The following is a 21713-nucleotide window of genomic DNA, read 5'->3' on the forward strand; positions in this document are numbered from 1 at the left end:
AATGTATCTCCCTTTTTTTATTGTAAATAGGGCCTCCACCAAGCAAAGACAAGGGAAAAGAAAAGCAAGCATGAGAAACCATCAATAAGCTAGGAATAGCTTTCATGGAGCTTTGCTTTTTATTGTCTTATTTTATTCATGTTTTGGATTTTAGAACCTTTAAGTTTCTGTGTTTGACATGGAAAGGTATTTTGGATAATTGGTTGTATTTTGGATAATGGTGGCTTGGTTTGCAACCCAAGTCACCCATTTTATCATTTATTTATCCTTTGTTCTAAAATTCGTATTTAAATGCTTGCTCTTAGAAACATATGATTATTCACTTAAAGTGATCTAATAGACAAATATAATGACGGGATTCATTATATGTCCACATGCTTAAGGCTTGTGTATGATCATTTACGAAGTGATTTTGAGTCTATGAACTCTTTTAAAGGAATATCAATCACCAAGTACACTTACGAAATCTAAAACTATTAGTCAACCTATGAGATAGTTCTCCTTATACTTCAAATTCATTATTTGTGTCTCATATGCTATCTTTGAATCTATAGTGTATTTATTCTAAAGATAGAGTGGGAGAAAAAATGAGAACACAACACACGAGGCAAGATAAATTTGTGTACTTGTGAAAATGAGATCTACGCAAGGTAGAATGATTTGAATGAAGGTATATCTATTTATATAGTATACCCAATAGATGAGATCTATGGTCTCAAGTAAGTTCTATATGAGTAAAGAGACCAAGTGAAGTAATCATAAGAGTATGTTCTCAAGATAACTACACGAGGAGACCAAAAGAAAGTTTTGGAACAAGAATGACTAATGTAAAGTCTTAATTGACTAGTTTATGATAAAATTTTGACCAATAGTTTCAAATTTTACTTAAGAGCCTAAATGAATCAAAGTAACATACTAGTAATAAACGAGTTGCAAGGATTGATATACCGATATCTTCAATAGCTAAGTTTTTTAACCTCGCAAAAGTCATTACTTAACCACATTATGAAAATAAATTGGTTAAACCTCCTTCTGAAAGAGATATTTTGAAGGACGGGTATTAGATATTATTTATATTTAAACAATGACATTGCTACGTATCATTATGACATGAACGAATTAGAGATTAAAATCTCTTTCCATAAGGTTAAGATGAGACGTCTTCAAAATAGGAATTTTGAAAGGATATGATGGGAACATATATGGCTTCATCTTAATAACTTTGTAAAGCAACCTACATTCCAATTTTGAAATGTTTTCGATTGAGTAATCAATTTCGAAACATGTGGAATTAAGTGGGAGTTTAGAAATTATCATGTGAGGACATGGAATTTAGTGGGAGCTATCATCCTTTGAATGTTTACAACTCATTACTCATAAGAATGACGAGCTAATATCTTCTTTCACAAAGAAGTATTTGAGTTTTCAATTCTGGATGAATATGGACTATGATGAATCCAATTACATCAAGAGATATTGGATTAGTATTAAGAAATACACATCGTATCAACATACACATAGGTTATTCATGTATATGAAAATGGAATTGCCATTAGTAGTCATGGTCGTTCATTGAACCTAAGAACGGTTGATCTCATATTCATTAGTAACTAATGTTTCCGCCATTAGAATAATCATGCACATGTCCAATGGTGAATCATATGCATAAGAGCATGATGATTCATTGGTAAGCCATAATAGAAACGTCATAAATTCTCGAGTAGAATCCGATGAGCGATTTCGGTGTTTGATAGAATGCTCTGTTATGTGACAAGAGGTTGCACATATTAATGAAAATCCGAGCACATGTAAGGATTTATGAGAATCCTAAGCCTTTCAAGTTAAAAAGAGAAATAAGAAGTTTGGAAAGATACTTAGTTGAATAAAGAAGTTGCTTAAAACTAATCTTTCCTAATATGCTAGGACTTGTGAGAAGTGCTAGGCTAATCATCTTGACAAATTGTTGCAAGACTCTACAAAACATTTACCTAGTGCATTGTGTTTGGATGAAGTACTTGATCAGTACAAGTTATATCATTCACCACAAATTCGTTCGTTATGTGATAATCGATAAGGAAGTTCTTTCAAGATAAAGAACCGAAACCAAGGTCGGGAACCTTGATGTGTACTTGGTAAGGTCATGCTATGAGTGATCACATGAATGTAAAGGATAATATGATTAAGAAGTTTGAACACATGGACACGTAACATGTTAAACTTCTATTGCAATCAACAAGTGTTTACACACTTGCAATATGCATCACAAGGTTGTAATATGTATTGACTACCCGAGTGTGATGTCGACATTTGTCGTTTGAGTTTTTATTAACTCACCTTATACTTTGTTACATCCAACGGGTTGTAGAGACAATTGAACCCCGTTTAAGTGAACACGGATTAGCATTGTATTTGCCCATAGTTACTTACATGAGGTGACGTCTCGAAGTGACTAGAGTGTGATGCGATTGATGGCAAGTTCATGTGCCATAGAGTCATATGAGAATGACTAGTCGATCACATAGGCGGACTGTTAGGAACATTTTGTCGGGCCTTATGACCGCTTATAGAGTTCTGGCAAATTTATATAGCCTGGTCGTGGCGAGAGATGCTATAGTATTCTAATGAGTCGATTCTTTTGACTAAAGACTATTCGCCTAAGATGGCACAGTTTCAGATTAACTTTGATTTGTGTTACTACGACCTTCGTAAATGGGGGTAAATGGGGTCAAATTTTGGGTTATGATGGCTGTGGCTAGTCGAAGGGAATGAGTGCGATAGGAATTGTCCACCCCTAGTCAGGGTTATGAAAATATCTCAGGGCCACTGGAGGAGTAATGAACTGGAAATACGTGGCCATGCTCGGATTGTATCCATGGTGGATTAATCCGGTCAATCAGTTATTCTCCAGATCGAGGAAACCACTCTCGATATGATCACTTGCAAGTACGACCTGAAAGACACCTTGCATTGAGTGGGAGATAGTAATAGGACAAGAGAATTGGTGACGCACACTTGTCGAGGACAAGTGGGAGATTGTTGGAATATGTGTCCTCCGACAATAATGCGATCACAACTGTTGATCATGATGATCACATGTTTAAGTCTCATTATAAAGAATATAATTGGGAAGTAATATTTTATGTCACAATGGTCCACACATATCGGTAATGATTGGCTGACTAGAGTTTGACATTACTGTCGTGCGACGGTGGTGATCAGTTGATCCCCTAGGTCATACCTAAAGGGCAACACTCTTAATTGATCATTTAATTGATCGTATAACGTTACGAGTCAATTAAATTATTTAAAATTGACGGACGATTTTGGAAGTAATATTTACGTGTCTCATTGAAATTTGATTAAATGAGATACGATGTGCCCGAGTGATCGAATTGTTTCATTACTCAGATGAAATTATTGTTTAAGGAAACAATTGAAATTGAATGAATTATTATAAATACAAGTTATTGTGATTTATAACTGGTAAAATATTTTGGTACAAGTAATTGCCAATTACTAAGTCGATTTTTGTATATGACGTATTTTTATTAATACGTTGATTTTTTAATATGTTAAAAATACATAACAATTTTATTGGACATGTGATATGTGACATATTGACAAATTGACAAAAATAAAATGGATTCCATTTTACATATGTAAACCGAAATAATGGGAGGATTAGGAGAAATATTAGGTTTATTATGTTAGTGGTAAACATAATGATTTACCTACTAAACTAGCCATGCAAACTAGTTGTCATTGTGAAGACAAACTCTTGCATGCATTGGCTCACTCTTCTTCCCTCCTCTTCCCTTACCCGATTTTTTATAGGAGCCAAACCAAGGGTTTTGCCTTATATTTTATCACTTGCACTACATTATAGTTTAGTGCATTAGAAAATTCATTCATTCATCAAAAATTAAGATTTTTTAGAAAGATAAAAACTTCCTTTTCTTCCTCTCTTAAACCGGTTTTTAGGAGACCAAAACCAAATTTATTTTGGGTCATTTTATGCTAAATTAATATTGTACTAGTGTTTATAATATTAATATTATTAAGAGTGTGCTTTGGGTATTAAACTTTGGGAGAGATCCTATACTTGGATCTTTGTTCATCCATTGAGGAAAGCACAAGAACAAGAGAGAAGGAGATCTCTCTTGTGCCCTAATAAACCGAAATTCCAATGTAAGATAAATATTTCTTCTTTATATTGTTTATAGTTTGCATGCATAAGAGAGAAGGAGATCTTCTTTGTTGAGTGTTTTTCCCTTGTTTGGCAAAAAATGGCAACTTTGCTTTATCTGATTTACCCTCCTGCAACTAGCTTTTCAGTCTGAAATTTTGTGCAATGCTTTAGGAACTTTTTTGTTCAATGCTTTAGGAATTTGATCTGGCTCCTTAGGATTAATTTGTGATTAGTTGAAGAAGGATTCTGCTGGCCAAGGTGGCAGCTGGTGGTTAGCCTGATTGATGCTCTTGTGGCCTGATGATCCTGGACTGTCAGTTGAGGTTGCCTGAGTGCAGTTGCTAGCTTGATTTGTGTCTGGCATTCCTGGTAGGATAAGGGTGTGCTTTGTTTGTGCCTGATCATTCTCTAAAAGATTGGTAGCCTAGTTATCAGCTCCTGCTGCAGTAAGGGGATATTGATTCGGTTGTAATTTAATGTGATCTCGTATCACTTTTATTTTTACTACTTTTTAATATTACAAATGTATAATAGGAATAGCTATATATTTTATTATTATTTGTAATTACGGAGTTCCTTCAAGACGGTGCTATTCGGAAAGGTGTTTCGATGAAGACGGTGTTCTTGGGAGGCGTGCCACTTGAAGATTCAAGGGACCAAAGGAGTTGTTTTTCGAATTTGTAATAGATTATTTGATTTTCTAGTTTAGGAAGGCCATACTAGGAATTTAATTATTTGCTTTGCATTTCTTTAAATATATTGCATGCATTGCCAAATCGCCATAACAACACATGCATATCATATCGAGTCTTCGACCGTGTCAATTATGATTATCGATAATTCGACTTTTAGCTCACTTAAAATTGATCGATAATAAATTGACAAGACCTTTACTTTTAAAAGATTGAGACTTAGCCTTACCAAATAGTAGGAGCCCATGAATCTCAATTTCATAAGGGGTACAATACGATTTTTCGGGGTACTTAAATTGGCGTTGGGTAAGTGGGGTAATAATTAGTTATTACACTTCGAAAGTTTGGTTGATCTCAACAAAGGTATTTTGTGACCGTAGCCGCAATAGGTTCGGGCTAGAGATGAACTTAACGTAAATTCATCGACCGAGAGTTCTAATTGTAGAATCGGTTAAGAAGGTTAACCCACCAAGGTATATTAGTAAAGGTGTAGACGGCCCATTGGCTCTCATCTAAGTTAATATGAATTTTGGATCTCGGAATCATTTATCATAGTTGGATAAAGGTCACTATGTAAATGCTAAGACTTGTTTAAAATGTCTACAAGTTATATTAAAACGATAAATGTTTATAATTCCTTCATTTTTCTATTTTGTAGTCAATTTGATTAGTTGGCAATGACAACTCCAAATTCATCCGCATCAACTAGTGAAAATGCTCCACCACTCCCCAATGCTTCTTGGCTCCGATCTTTTATGGATCGATGTAAACTTGAAAAGAATGGATCTTACTTCGTTGATTGGGATGCGCAACTTCGTTTGGCCACGAAAGGTGATGACAAGCTTCGTTACCTTACCAAAGCCGCTCCCGCTACACCTACTACTAGGTCAACCTCCGCCGTAAGGGAACCCTATGAGGCCTACCTAAAAGAGTTGGCCGCAATCAAGAACGTCTTGATTTTCTCAATGGAACCCGATCTCCAAAGGAGTGCTATTAAAATGAGCACGGCCTATGAGATCTACACCAAGCTTGTGAACATGTTTCCGCATGCTCCAAGGATCATCCAATATGAGGCGGCCTACGCATTTTTCGAGATCAACATCAAAGAGGGCCAAAAGGTTAGCCCTCATGTGCTCAAGTTAATTGAGCTTCTTGAGACTCTTAAGATCCAAAGGGTTGACATTTCCGAACAACTTGTTATAGACCGAGTTCTACATTCCTTGAACAAAGCCAAAGCATATGTACAGTTTAGGGTAAAGTACAATATGCAAAATATGAAGACTTCTCTCCATGAATTACACAAATTGCTTGTGCAAGCCGAGAGGGATATGGGTCTAAATGTTAGCTCAACCAAGGATGTGCTCGTTATTAACAATAAGAGCAAAAGGAAGTTTAAGAGGAGTGCTAGCAAGGGCAAGAAACCCACTCCCTTCAAGGGAAAAGGAAAAGCGATTGAGAAAAACTCTTCTAAAAAGGGTGCTACTTCAGAGGGCAAATGCTATTATTTTAATGGTGTAGCCGCCCATAGTAGAAGACCTATAGAAGCTTGGCTTTATTTTGATATTTTGAAGTTGTTGTTTTAGAACTCTTTTAATTTCCTAGTTGGACATGGAAATTAGTTTATTTCCTTTTATCTTCAAGGACAAGTAGTTGTATTTGAATTTTAGTGGCTTAGTTTTCATCCCAAGTCACTGGGTTTATGGAAATTTTTCGTTCTAAAACTTGTCATTATACACCTTTTACATTAAAACAAAAATTATATTGACTTAAAATAATCATAAAGAATTACAACGATTGGATCACTACAATTAGTTCATAAGCCATGAATTTGATTCTCACTTATGATTTTACGACTTAATATCACATGTTATTTGATATAAGATAGAATGATTGTAAAGTCAAACAGAGTTATTTGAACTCTAAAATAGGGAATTTTATAAACCAATTGGCTACAACACTTATAACTAAATAAGACTCCATACGAACTATGGGAGGGCTTAAGACTTTAAAATTGTACATGACAAGGATATGAGTCCAATCCTTTACCTTATAAGGATTAGTCTATTTTGAAGATAGATTACAATGTCTTTACAATAGGGTCATCAATTAAGGTCATCATATGCGATTACTTCACAATCATAAGTCTGAAGTTGTTTCTTGCTTATAAGGCTATCTTTCAAGAAAAATAGATATATTTTTCAAAAGATAGAGTGGGAGAAAATTAGCAACAAACATACGACAAACATACGACTAGTTAGGAACTAGTGAGGAGACCAAAAGAAAGTGTTCTTAAGTGAAACTCATGACATGTGAGGAGACCAAAAGAAAGCTTTCTTAGGAATATCTTCAGACTAGTGAGGAGACCAAAAGAAAATGTTCTTCAGATAATAAGATTATAAAGTGGTTGTATCTACTAAATTCAATTCTATTTTACATAAGAGCCGTATGAACCAAAGTGAAATCTGTGAAAAAGGATAAATTCGTTTAAAGTTACGTAGACAGACATAAAAGATGTCTACAAAGCTAAGTTAACATATAACTATGCTAAGATCCATGATATCATTGTTACACCTCATAGTGTGTATGATTAAGTTAGATGTAAAAACCAATTTCTAAATAGGTAATTAGAAAGGGGTGTGTTTACGACATAAGCACAAGGTTTTAGTTAACACTTAATGATTACAATGATCATTTCAATCATGTTATAAGAAAATGGTTTCACTCGAGTTGTTGAGAAACCATGTGTATACATGGATTTTAGTGGGAGTCAAAATTGCCAAGTTTGGACATGAAATTCAATGGGAGAAATTGTCTTCCATATTAATGTCATATTACTCATTGAGGATGACTCGCTAACACTAACATCTATGAAGGAGTGTTTCGCTTTTCAATTCTCAATTAAAGAAGACATAATGCATTCTAAAATTCCAAATCTATTATGACATAGGGAATTTTAAATAGATAAGTATCCTGTATTGATAAGATTCTTTATCTGTTTAATATTAACAAGGTTGAGTAGGTTATTCATATTGATGAAAGTGCAATTACTATAAAAGAGTCATAGTCATTCACTGAACCTAATGAGTTGTTCATTACATTAAATCGATTGTTGATGTTTCCGCCATTAGAACGATCATGTATGCCATTACATGCACATGCCCGGATGAATTATATGCTTGGAGCATGATAAGTCAATAACAAGTTAATTCGAATGAAGGTCATTAGAAAGCCTTCAAGAACATCCATTAAAATTGTTGAGAAGAATTGAGGATTCGTTCTTATGTTTGGATAATATACTAAGTTGTGTGTTGATGGGTTGCACAAACTTTAGTTTCCAAATCTATAAGGATTTGTCGAAATCCTAGGCTGGTTTTATTGACTTAGGAGTAAGTGACTAGAAAATGTTTTGGTTTCAACCATTGCAAGTTCTACAAACAGAATCTAAGTATATTGTGATAAGATAGTCATCATAGGGAGATAGAGTAGATCCCTCTACCAAAGACTTTATCACAAGTTATATGATAACAGTGGGAGCATCTTCCAAGAGTAAGAGCCCAAGTCTAGTTAGAAGACTAGACATCTACTTAGATAAATTCATGTCATTAGAAATAACATTGAATAGAAGGAAATAGCAATTCATAAAGTTGGACTGTATGGATACATGGCATATCCAGTTACCAAGCTTTTATTGCAAATTAACTAGTGTAAAATGCACACTATAGATTATAAGATATGAAGTAGTAATAAAGTATTGACTATTCATATATGACAATCGCATTTATCGTTTGAGTTTCTTTAAACTCATCCACTATTTTGTTATATCCAAATGGGTTGTTAAGACAATGTTGAACCCCATTGAAGTGAACTGGATGGACATAGTATGTGCCCCTAGTTACTTATAGGAGGTGACGTCTCGAAGTGACTAGAGTGTGATGCGATTGATGGCAAGTTCAAATGCCATAGTGTCATATTGGATGACTAGTCGATCACATAGACAGACTGTATGGGACACTCTGCCGGGCAGTGACCGCTTACAGAAGTCTGGAAATTCATAAAGCCTGGTCATGGTGAGAGCTACTATAGTATTCTTATGAGTCAATTCTTTTGACTAGAGACTATTCGCCCAATTTTTTTTTGATAAAATGTAAGTATATTAAAGAAAAAAAAACGTCACCATAGAAAAAGGAGTTCGGTATTAGATGAGACCGATACCAAACCATTGTACCAAACAAATAGATGTTGGAGTAAGTGTCCCCGACAATAACGCGATCACAATTGTCGATCATATTGATCACATATTTAAATCTCATATCAAGAATACGAAAGGGATGATACATTACATATATAGTCAACTGGTCCACAAATATCGGTAATGATTGGCTGGCTAGAGTTTTGCATTACTGTCGTGTGACGGTGGTGATCAGTTGATCCCTTGATATCACACCTAAAGGACGATTCCCTTAATTGAAATGGTTAATTAATTGTATGTCGATACAGATTAATTAATTCCTTAAAATTGAACAAATTATTATCATAAGGGAGAAAATGACATCTAATTATAATGTGATTAAATAAGATTTTATTTAGTAATTTAAGAAGTTATATTACTAAAATTAATCGGTGTTTGCGAAACACGCGAGATGAGAATGATAAGTTAGTCATAATTACAAGATGTTGTGAGTTATACTAACTAGTATTTAAATGACCATTTTATGTGAAAGTAATTTTGAATTACTAGTCAATTTGTTAAATGTGATTTATTTAATTTGTAAATGATATTTAATTTGTTAAATATGCATTTTAAATTAAAACATGACATAAGACATGTCACATGTCACATGACATACAATTGTACAATTGACAAAAATAAAATGGACTCCATATAACATGATAACCGAAATTAGGTGGGTTTTTTAGTAGTTTTGTCTTATTCATTTGTCTTGTTCATTTGTCTATGACAATTGATAGTGACATGACTATGCAAAAGACTTACACATTTTTGTCTTGTGAAGACAAAAAGGAAAAATAAAAGGGGTCTAAAAAACCCTATACCCACCGGTTTTTTGGGTGGGATAATTAGAGATTTTTCTCTAAAAATTTATCATTCTCTCATGTTTTATAAAACTACCTTCTCTCTTGTTCTTCATAAAAAGCATTTTTATGAATCTAATTTGTACAAATCAATCACTAATAATACTAGTATTAGTATATGAGTATTAGTAATCGATTTTAAGGTAAACCACATTACAAATATCTAGTACATGTTAGTTTGTGGGATTTTGGGATAGTCTTGGGTGCTACTTATTGGAGGGTTTCTATTTTGAAGTCATGAATGTTCATCCATTATTGGAGAGATCAAGAACTAACAAGAAGGAGATCTTGTTGGTGCCCATAAATGACCGAAATTTAGATGGTGAGAAATCAATTTTCTTATCTCTTCTTATTTAGTTTGCATGCATAAGATCAACAATTTATTTTATGACTAAATAAATTTTAACATATATGAATATGTTGCGTATAATGAGATATTATTTACAACAAGTGGTATCAGAGTCTTAGGTTGTTTGCATGCAAATCGGTTATTGTTTTTCCGTGTTATACGATTAACAAATAAAACTTATAAATTTGTGCTTATTATGATATATCACGAAATTTATTATGCATGTTAAAGTTTCTGGTCCTAAAATGTTTTTAGGATATTTTGGTTTATTTATGGATTTTATTGTTCATTTTTATTAATAATGGCATTAAAAATGTGATTTTTATGATTAAAATGTCATTTTTGGCCTAAAAATAGCTAAACTTCGATTTTCCAGTGTTTTTCGGATATATTTTCACATATATTATCTTATGATGACCTGTAAAGTTTGATAATTTTATGAGTTCTTATGCTCGAAATATGGTTTTTTCATGATAAAATCGAATTTAAATGGAAAAATAGGTTTATATGAGTAATATTTCGAATCTGGTTATAGAAATTTAGTATGTTGTCACATGCAATTTTACAAGATGTTTGTAAAATAATTGGCTATAATGAAGTCTTTATGCATGATTTATGAATTTTTGATGAAAAATCACATAAATAGTGACCTTAATTAGTAAAAATTGCTAAAACATACTTCATGACTAAGGAAAAATGTCACATATTGCATTTTATCATATATTTCAGATCTAAAAGTGAAAAGTTAATAAATATAATTTTTCTCATATTTTTATGATTATAATTGATAAAACCGATTAACCGCAACGTTGTTTTTCCCGATAAAAGTTTGAAATTTTTAACCTAAGTTTTTAACATTATGAGTGTCATGGTATTTTTCCAGAATGTTAATGAGTTTCAAATTTCAAATTTTCAAATTTTTATGATTTAATTTGAAGTTTATGATATAATTTTGTATTTTAGGTCCATTTATGAACAATATTAAGAAAACAAGTTTAATTATTGTCAAATGTTAGTGGAGACTAATTTTGAGTCCTAAGATGGTTAGGGTTATTAACTTGTACGTAAATATGAATTTATGTAATTATTGTGATTTTTTAAAAGGTTAAATCACGCAAATCCGTAAAAACCGATTAATATACGATATTTGCTTCTTAAAGGCGATTTAGCATAAAATTTGGCATGTTCATACATATTATAATGCTGCATTTTATTTATAATTGTCATAATTTTTATTTTATGTAATTTTTGAATTATGTAATTTTACTTAGTATGGCCTTAGTTTTTAATTGATATTGCCCGAAATGTATGGGAATATCGATTAGGTTGTAATTTATTGTAATCTCGTATCACCGTTTTGTAATTTAATAGATTTATTTTATTTTAATTACAAATGTATAATAGGAAATTATGTCATTGTTATGTAATTTATTTATTCCGGAGTACCTTGAAGACGGTGCCACTCGAGAAGGCGATCCATCAAAGAAAGTGTTGTCTTGAAGTGCGTGCCAAGACCGAAGTTCAAGGGACCATAGGAGTTGGTTTCCAAATTTGTAATAGTTTATTAGATTTACTATTTTAGGAAGGCCATACTTGGATTTATTTTTATGCTTTGCATTTTATTTATATGTTGCATGCATCGCTAAATCGCCATAACTAAACATGCATTTTTTAAATCGAGTTTATCGACCGTGTCAATTACAATTATCGTAGTTCTTCGCTTTAGTTCACTTAAAACGTGATAGATAATAAATTGACATGACCTCTCGCTAAAATAAACAATTGAGACTTAGCCTTACCAAAAAGTAGAAACCATGAAAACCTATTTCATGAGGGAGTGCGCTCGGCCCTACCGGGGTACAAACCTTGTTACGTAGGGGAAGTGGGTGATAAATGTCTATCCACCTAATTCATGTTGATAAGGGATGAATGGCCCTACCGTGCCCAAGTTGATGTGGATTTGGATCATGGACACACTTATTCGAAATTTGGATTGAGCTCAACGGAAGTATTCGTGACCGTAGTCGCATGTGTTCCGGGCTAAAGATAAATATTAATGTAATTTTATCGACCAAGAGTTCTAAAAGTAGAATCGATTAAAGCGTTAATCCACCGAGTTATATTGATAAGGGATGAATCGGCCCTACCGTGCCCACGTAAATATGAATTTGGATCTTGGAATCATTTATCAAGTTGGGTAGAGGTCGCTAGATAAATGCTATAAAACTTGTTTAAATTAAAATTTACAAGTATTAATAAAACGATAAATGTTAAATTTTCCACTATTCCGTTATCATATTGTTCTATTTCTTTACCACAATTCATATACGATATCATTTCGATTCTTGATTCAAATCTCCATTAAAACATCGTAACTAAAGACAAAATTTGATTTTTCTTCTAAAAACCTCGTATTATCCATTGTAAGGATCTCTTGTGAAGTGTATAGATAAAAGTTATTCGTGATCAAAAGGTTTTTTGATTCTTGACTAACATATCTACTTAAAATGAATTGTTTCTCATATGCTTAATTGAGTTAAGTACTTTGAAACGCTATATCATTTTGGTAACTAGATTTGTTGGAAATCAAAATTGACCAAAATACCGCAACCACTTTAATGAAAGTTTTAAGACTAAACGAATGAATGAAGAGTAGTCTTCATGAAATTAAATTTTGCTTCTCTAAGCTAAGACTCATTGAAATGAGTGGGAGCATTCTCTTAAACCGTTAAGATCGATAAGGATAAGGTTTTTAAGAAGTAAAATTAGAATGGAATTGATACAAGGTAATGTTAAAAATAAAGTTATTGAGAATAACGATACTAAACCTATCAATCCCGACCGATAAAGTTTCCATTGTCTTAATTGTTGGACGCTAGAAGGAAACTACCCCAAATTATTGAAGAATCAACAAGTTAGTTGTGGGACATCTAATGGGACCTTCTTCTTTAAATGTTTATTTGATTGACATAAATTTTGCTAGTACTACTTCGTCAATATTAGAAACCAGTGGTGGTTTTCATCATTGTATTTGATACATAGGATGATTAGAATATGACGAATAGCAACAATGATGTTGAGAGATAGAGTCATTGTGTACTCAATCTATTTTTGGGTTTAGAGTTGTACTTAATTGTGACTATTAAGTGCACAAGCTCTAAATAAGAATATAAACTTGTTAAGATACAAAAAAGGTTTCACTTTTGTGACCCTATACACCATGATTTGATGTATGGCTAGCCCATTATAAAGGTGATTATATTCTAAACCAAACTAGAATGATATATCATGAAGATGATGCAAGACTCAAATTGGTAACCCAAGATTAAACCTTAAGATTCTGGAATGATGAACGCAAAGAGTTATCGAGTACTCTTGAAACCATTTAATCTTATGGTATATGGGTATCTTGTATTCAAAGCAAGATGACTTGTGCCTTTTGGTTGAAAAGGAGATCGAGGTTGTAAATCATTGATTCAAAATAGGTTGATCATTTTCTTTTACCAACGATTTAAGTTGACGCTAATGTGTTCACTAATAAGGTAAATAGAGAAATTTTTGAAGAAGTTCAAAGAGTTCAAGGAATCACGATTTAGTCGTGATGGGATTATCAAAGTGAAGACTTTGATATAAGCCAAATGAAATGTGATATAGTATCACAAGTTAATCTCTCTTAACACACATTATGGGATAATGTGTGGTTGGATTAAGAATTCAAACTCCATTCGATATGGTTTGAACTTCAATCAAGTTCCTTTGAGTTACTTGATCCTTTTGGGGATTTTATCATTTTGTCTAAGTTGTTTTTCCACTAAATCTAAACGATACATATGAGATATGAAATGGTAGAGTACCATGCTTGTAAGTTTGCACAAGAAACAAATGCTCATTTTTCCCTTTCAATTATCACGAGTATAACGGATTTGCGGCTCGTGAAGCTGTCTTTCTAAAATACAAGTTTATTTCTAGAAGACAGAGTGGGAGAAATTATTCAAGAGCCACAAAGAATGTTATGTCGCAAGAAACTGGTCTTTCTTGGCTACATGAGACGTTTTGTATAAGACGTTGTTTCTTGAAAACCTAGGAGGTTAAAGTCATCACTTGTTGAAGATGATGAATTTGTGTTACTTTTAGAAAGTAAAGAGCTTGCAACTCACAAATTAATTGTTTGATTCAAGTTGGTTACTTCTGGAAAGTAATGAACATATGACTTACATGAGAGTGTTTAAGTCACAACTCAATACAAGGCTTAGAGCCATGAAAATCCGAAATAAATTCCAAGTGAATTATTAGATATCAAAGCTTGATTGGTGTCAAAGAGTTTTGCACTAGTTGAAATACTTAAGTCTATTTGGATGTTCTTAGGGATTATGTTTCATTATGATGATATACATATAGCAAGTGAATCTAAAACCCACTTCTTCTATTAGAAGGAATGTATTCAATACATGTCTTGAGTCTTGTAGATTCTTGAAATCCTAAGATAATGTGAAACTTAAGAGAGAGTCTTAAGTAGGACATCCATGAGTTGGAATAAATGTTTTGATCATGTTATAAAAATTTTCTCGATAAGTCGAGAACTTATGTTTATACATGAAGTTTAGTGGGAGTTACGGAAATTTTAGTAGTCTTATATATGGATGACATATTGATCATTGCGAATGATTTAAGACTTGGAGTAATATAATACATCTTTAATATCTAGATTTATGTAGATACATCTACATGATATTAGCATCAAATAAGAAGTCTTATTTTGGTAATATTCATGACTAGTTCAATCAAGTTGAACATATTTGATTGATTCCATTTGTTTCCGCTGCCGAATCAATTAAATAGGAAATGATGTATAACACTTCATATACTTTGAGTATGATGAATTGTTTCAAATCGAATTTAAGTAATAGTTACCAAGTAAGCCATAAAGATTCCTGATATGTGCTTGCAGAAGCATTAAGGAAGTAAAGCAAAGTGTTTTTGATGCAATTTTGTGTAAGGGTGTTACACAAATGACAATTGACAGTTGAGATTGCGCATGGTTTCCGACAAAAACATAATCAAAACACATTAGGATGGTTAAGATACCATTGTGGCTATGTTATTTAAGAAATAGATTTTCTAGAATCGTTCTAGGCAATAAAGAATAATGAGAAATATTTACAACGGAAATTGAGTACACTTGCAATCATCAGATTTGCAAGAAGGATGAGTCCCGCACACTGTGAAAACCGTGGGAGCTATCTAAGACCAGAGGGCCTATGTCTTGATTGGATCTCGACACGTACTCAGAAAGTTTTGTAATGCAAATGTATACATTACAAAGGAAAACGAGTATGTAGTAAGGTTGAGTAAGGTACAAGAAGTTGATAAAACCTACTAACCAAAGCCTTCTCATAGGCTTAACATGATGAGTCATGTCATTTCAATTAAATTGAGATGAACCCGGATTAATATAGTATTCGCCCATAGTCACTTGTATGAGGTGACGTCTCGAAGTGATTAGAGTGTGATGCGATTGATGGCAAGTTCAGTGCCATACAGTCATGTGAGATGACTAGTCGATCACATAGGCAGACTGTTCGGAACACTTTGTCGGGCAGTGACCGCTTATAGAGTTCTGGTAAATTTATATAGCCAGGTCATGGCGAGAGTTACTATAGTATTCTAATGAGTCGATTCTTTTGACTAAAGACTGTTCGCCTAAGGTGGCACAGTTTCAGATTAACTTTGATTTGTGTTACTACGACCTTCGTAAATGGGGTCAAATGGGCATATTTTGGGTTATGATGGCTGTGGCTAGTCGAAGCGAATAAGTGCGATAGGAATTGTCCACCCCCTTGTCAGGGTTAAAACAATATCTTAGGGCCACTCGAGGAGCAATGAACTGGCCTATGGAAATGCGTGGCCACGCTCGGAAGGTATCTATGGTAGATAACTCCAGTCAATATGTTATTCTCCAGATCCAGGAAACCACTCTCGATATGATCACTTGCAAGTACGACCCGAAAGACACCTTGCATTGAATGGGAGATAGTAATAGGACAAGAGAATTGGTGATGCACACTTGTCGAGGACAAGTGGGAGATTGTTGGAGTAAGTGTCCCCGACAATAATGCGATCACAATTGTCGATCATATTGATCACATATTTAAATCTTATATCAAGAATACGAAAGGAATGATACATTACATATATAGTCAACTGGTCCACACATATTGGTAATGATTGGCTGGCTAGAGTTTGACATTCTTTGTCGATGCGGACGGTGGTGATCAGTTGATCCCTTGAGGTCACACCTAAAGGACGATTCCCTTAATTGAAAAGGTTAATTAATTGTATGTCGATACAGATTAATTAATTCCTTAAAATTGAACAAATTATTCTCATAAGAGAGAAAATGACATCTTATTATAATGTGATTAAATAAGATTTTATTTAGTAATTTAAGAAGTTATATTACTAAAATTAATCGGTGTTTGCGAAACACGCGAGATGAGAATGAAAAGTTAGTCATAATTACAAGATGTTGTGAATTATACTAACTAGTATTTAAATCACCATTTTATGTGAAAGTAATTTTGAATTACTAGTCAATTTGTTAAATGTGATTTATTTAATTTGTAAATGATATTTAATTTGTTAAATATGCATTTTAAATTAAAACATGACATAAGACATGTCACATGTCACATGACATGCAATTGTACAATTGACAAAAATAAAATAGACTCCATATTACATGATAACCGAAATTAGGTGGGTTTTTTAGTAGTTTTGTCTTATTCATTTGTCTTGTTCATTTGTCTATGACAATTGATAGTGACATGACTATGCAAAAGACTTACACATTTTTGTCTTGTGAAGACTAAAAGGAAAAATAAAAGGGGTCTAAAAAACCCTATACCCACCGGTTTTTTGGGTGGGATAATTAGAGATTTTTCTCTAAAAATTTATCATTCTCTCATGTTTTATAAAACTACCTTCTCTCTCTTGTTCTTCATAAAAAGCATTTTTATGAATCTAATTTGTACAGATCAATCACTAATAATACTAGTAGTAGTATATGAGTATTAGTAATGGATTTTAAGGTAAATCACATTACAAATATCTAGTACATGTTAGTTTGTGGGATTTTGGGATAGTCTTGGGTGCTACTTATTGGAGGGCTTCTATTTTGAAGTCATGAATGTTCATCCATTATTAGAAAGCTCAAGAACTAACAAGAAGGAGATCTTGTTGGTGCCCATAAATGACCGAAATTTAGATAGTGAGAAATCGATTTTCTTATCTCTTCTTATTTAGTTTGCATGCATAAGATCAACAATTTATTTTATGACTAAATAAATTTTAACATATATGAATATGTTGAGTATAATGAGATATTATTTACAACAATAGAAAACAGGACACGACCCATAATCTGGTCCTCAACTACAAAAAGGAATAGAACCCTAAGACTGCTTAAGACACCAAAGCCAGATACTCCCCCCTTTCATCCCAAATCGTCAAATCATTCACCTTCAATCTCGAGATCAAGTCTGTTGAGACTGTATGCAATTAACCAAGTACATATCCTGATTTCCCATCAAAATCAGAGGAAAGCTCAAGATGAGCGTCTTTATTTTATACTTATCAAGCTCGCCAATTTTTGGGGATGTAAAACGGTAAGTTCATACTTGCTTTGGTTCTGTTGCCTCCAAATGTGGTGAATACTTGCATTATAGAAGGCATTAATCACATTTTTCCATAGATCTGATCCCGTTAGAGATAATCTCCAGTTAATGGTATCATTGTGTGGGACACGAGTCCCTAGCATCTTCTCAATGTGCTGAAGAACCAGCCTACTATAGCTGCACTCAAAAAAGAGATGTTGGGTGCTTTCAGTCTCAATACCACATATGCAACAGGTATCATCCTCAGTAATACCCAACTTATGTAGTTTTTCTTTAGTGTTTAGACTGTTATGATGATAGATCCATGCTAGGAATCCATGCTTAGGTACCGTGAGCTTGTTCCATACGAGGAATGGCCAATTGAATGTGTCCCCTCTGTGTCTGATCATATCATATCCTCTTGCTATTGTATATTCTTTTTCTGGTGTCCATGTGTGCTGCTGATAGAAAGTGAGAAAAGTTTCTTTAGTTTGGCAGACTTTCCTCCAAGCCCAACTCGAGTTATTGGTAGGATGATAGTATAGCCAATCCCTTCCTTTTATATATATTTTCTTAACCCATTTGACCCAAAGATGGTCAGATTTAGAGGCAATCCACCATACCAATTTCTCCACAACAGCTTGATTCCACATAGTGTCATTTTTCAAGCCAAGGCCCCCTTCACTCTTTAGCATACATATTTTTTTCCAGGATACAAGGGGAGATCTCACATAGTCAACTCCCCCATCTCATAGGAAATTCCTACAAATGGTTTCAATTCTGAGAATAACTCCTTGTGGTAGAATGAACATACTAGCCCAATAGTTGTGCAGAGTATTTAACACAGACTGGACCAAGACTAGTCTACTAGCATAGGATAACTTCCTTGCCTCTAGGTTCCTTATCCTTTGAACAATTTTTTCAATAAGAGGCTTGCAATCCCGAGCCTTCAGTCTAGTGGTCTTGATAGGGACTCCATGATATTTAAAAGGTAGAGTCCCTTCAACCATACCTGAGACTTGCAAAATTTCCTATCTCGGGTTATTTTTGACCCCATTAAAATAGGCATTGGACTTCCCTTTACTCATGTGGAGACCAAATGAGTGAGAGAAAGGAGCAAAAGTTCTAAGGATAGTCATTATTAAGGGGGGATATCCCTTGCAGAATAAGAGTAGGTCATTTGCAAACATTAGATGAGTCAATTTCATAGGTTTACAGAGGGGATGATACCTAAAATCTCTGGTGGTAGTGGTATGCACAAGTAATCTGGATAAATAGTCCATACATATTGTGAAAAGTAGAGGAGAAAGGGGGTCCCCTTGTCTGAGTCCTCTCTGTCCTTGAAAGAAACCAAATACATTGCCATTAAGGTTAAGAGAATAATTGGCTATTGTGACACATTTCATTATCCCCACTCTGAACTGATCTGGAAAATTTAAAGCATGAAGCATTTGGTCTAAAAAATCCCATTTAATGGTATCATATGCTTTCTGAAGATCCATTTTAAAAAGACACCATGGTGAAATTGCTTGCCTCTCATAGAGTTTGACTATGTCTTGACATATTAGGATATTCTCCATGATACTCCTCCCCTGGATGAACCCTCCTTGGTTTTGAGCAATTAAATCAGGGAGAATATTGGCCATCCTTTTGCATAGTATCTTAGAGAGACACTTATAAATAACATTACAACATGCAATTGGCCTGTATTGGAGCACACTCGTGGGTCTGTCAACCTTAGGACTCAAAGTGATCATAGTAGCATTAATCTGTTTGAGTAGCTATCCTGATTCAAAGAAATCCATGATAGCATTTGTGACGTTTTCCCCAGTGATATCCCAGATGTCTTTGTAAAATTTGCTTGAATACCCGTCTGGTCCTCGTGCCTTGTCATCTGGAATATGAAAAATGATACTTTTGATCTCATCTTTAGAGACAGGGGCTAGGAGAGATAGATTATGAGCCCGAGTGCAAATTTTTCTCTTTTTAACAATGGACCTTGATGTGACTCATATTAAAGCATATTTAGTCTCCGAATTAGCCTCGTTCCTATGCTTTTTAGTGCATAATTGGGTCATTTACTATCTTTAGTTTCCTGTTTTGCATATTCTTTGAGGTTTTGTTCCCTTTGGTAGGAAAGGAGTGCAAACTTTGCATTTTTATGGCAAAATGGAGCTAAATTGTTTAAATTCAATGACCAAGCATCAAAGGGGAGACAATGCTAGAAGGCCTATGTAGCAAATAAAGTAGCTTGGGAAATGATGAATAGGTCCTTGCATCTCCAACAAGATCCCTGAGGATTGTTGAGGAAAGAAAGAAGAGAAGTGACTGACAAGGAATCCGAGCGTCTCCCTGCCCAGGACGAGCGTCTTCCCTGCTACAATCCGAGCGTCTCGATGCCAAGAGGCTCGTCTTGAGGCCAAATGATCCTAGCGTCCCAACCACAATCCGCTCGGATCCCCATGTAGAGCCAGCCGTCTCTACTGCCTTGACGCTTGGGACGAGCATATTTCTTGGAGACTACCAAAATGGAGATGAGCATCTCCTTGGAGAGGAGCACTTCCTCAACATTTCATAAGGGTCTTAATAGTCATTTAAGCCCTTAGTAACCCTAATCTTTGTACCTAATCTCTAGTATAAATACCCCTTTGTACTACCTAGATTAGCATGTCATCTTAATAGAATCTTAATCTTATCTTAATCAAGTCCTAATACTCTATTAATCTTGTAATCAATTCTTAATTTAGCAATAATACAAATCTCATTTCTTAATCATTCCTTAATTTCTCTATTGTTCATCATTTTTTTTGGGTAATTAGAAGATTATTTGGGTTTATTTGGAGGATTGACAACCTTCCATCAATCATCAAGTACTTCTATTATTCTTTGCTTTATTATTTAGAATCATCTTTATAAGTATAATTCTCTCTTAATCTCTTTTTAATTATTGTTAATCATCTTCATTTGTTCATCATGTTTTGCCTTGCTAGTATGATTGACAACCTTGTTAACATGTTAAACTTGATAATGAGTGAGTAGTTTCCTTAATAAGGGTTAATAGGGAATTAGGGGAAACCAACATGGGGATTGATTCATGCTTAATCTAATATGTTTTCATAATTAATTTGCTTTCTTGTTGTGATTTCAATTTATGCACATGTTATGTTTGATGAAATGCGAGCCTATAAATCCTTGCATTTTTTACCCATCACTAACCTTTTCAATGAGACTTGTAAAACATAAACCAACTCGAGTCTCATTAGACCATGCATATAGTTGGATAGGGAGGATTAAGTCGACTTGTAGGTGTTTTACAATCTAATCGATTCGGCTCTGGGACCCAAACCTTCCTAGGGATTGTAAGATATACACCAACTTGATTCCATCACAACAATAATTGCTTGCATCTAATACAAAATATGTTTGTATGATCAAATCCCATGAATCCCCTGATAGGGCAGTCGTATACCTATCAAAAATAACCAACTGGCTCTAACTAATATAGCTAGGGAAGTCGGGTCGATCTCCACAGGTTGATGGGAAAATGTCAACTTTGTCTAAGTTCGTCACGGTAACCGATTTGGGGGGTTTAATTGGGTTGTTCTAAACTAATGAGAATGAGGAAGAGAAAAGGCAGAGAGTAAAGATTAAGCAGATAAAGGAAAAACAGCTAAGACAGTCGGTTCACCATGATCATTCAGTCAAGCAATCTAGGTCTCAGGTCAATGCAAGTATGGTCA

The 21713-nt window shown here is 34.0% G+C and overlaps 1 protein-coding gene across 1 annotated transcript; it reads right to left on the reverse strand.

Moving 5' to 3' along the window:
* Window positions 1-17831: 17831 nt before the first annotated feature.
* On the reverse strand, window positions 17832-18626 carry LOC141630893 (uncharacterized). Its single transcript, XM_074443635.1, has 2 exons — window positions 17998-18626; window positions 17832-17895 (listed from the first exon to the last, which is right to left on the reverse strand). The coding sequence occupies exons 1-2, from the start codon at window positions 18624-18626 to the stop codon at window positions 17832-17834; spliced, it is 693 nt and encodes a 230-aa protein (XP_074299736.1).
* Between the last annotated feature and the right edge of the window lie 3087 nt (window positions 18627-21713).

This window comes from Silene latifolia, chromosome Y (genome assembly GCF_048544455.1).
Source record: "Silene latifolia isolate original U9 population chromosome Y, ASM4854445v1, whole genome shotgun sequence".
Taxonomy (NCBI): domain Eukaryota; kingdom Viridiplantae; phylum Streptophyta; class Magnoliopsida; order Caryophyllales; family Caryophyllaceae; genus Silene; species Silene latifolia.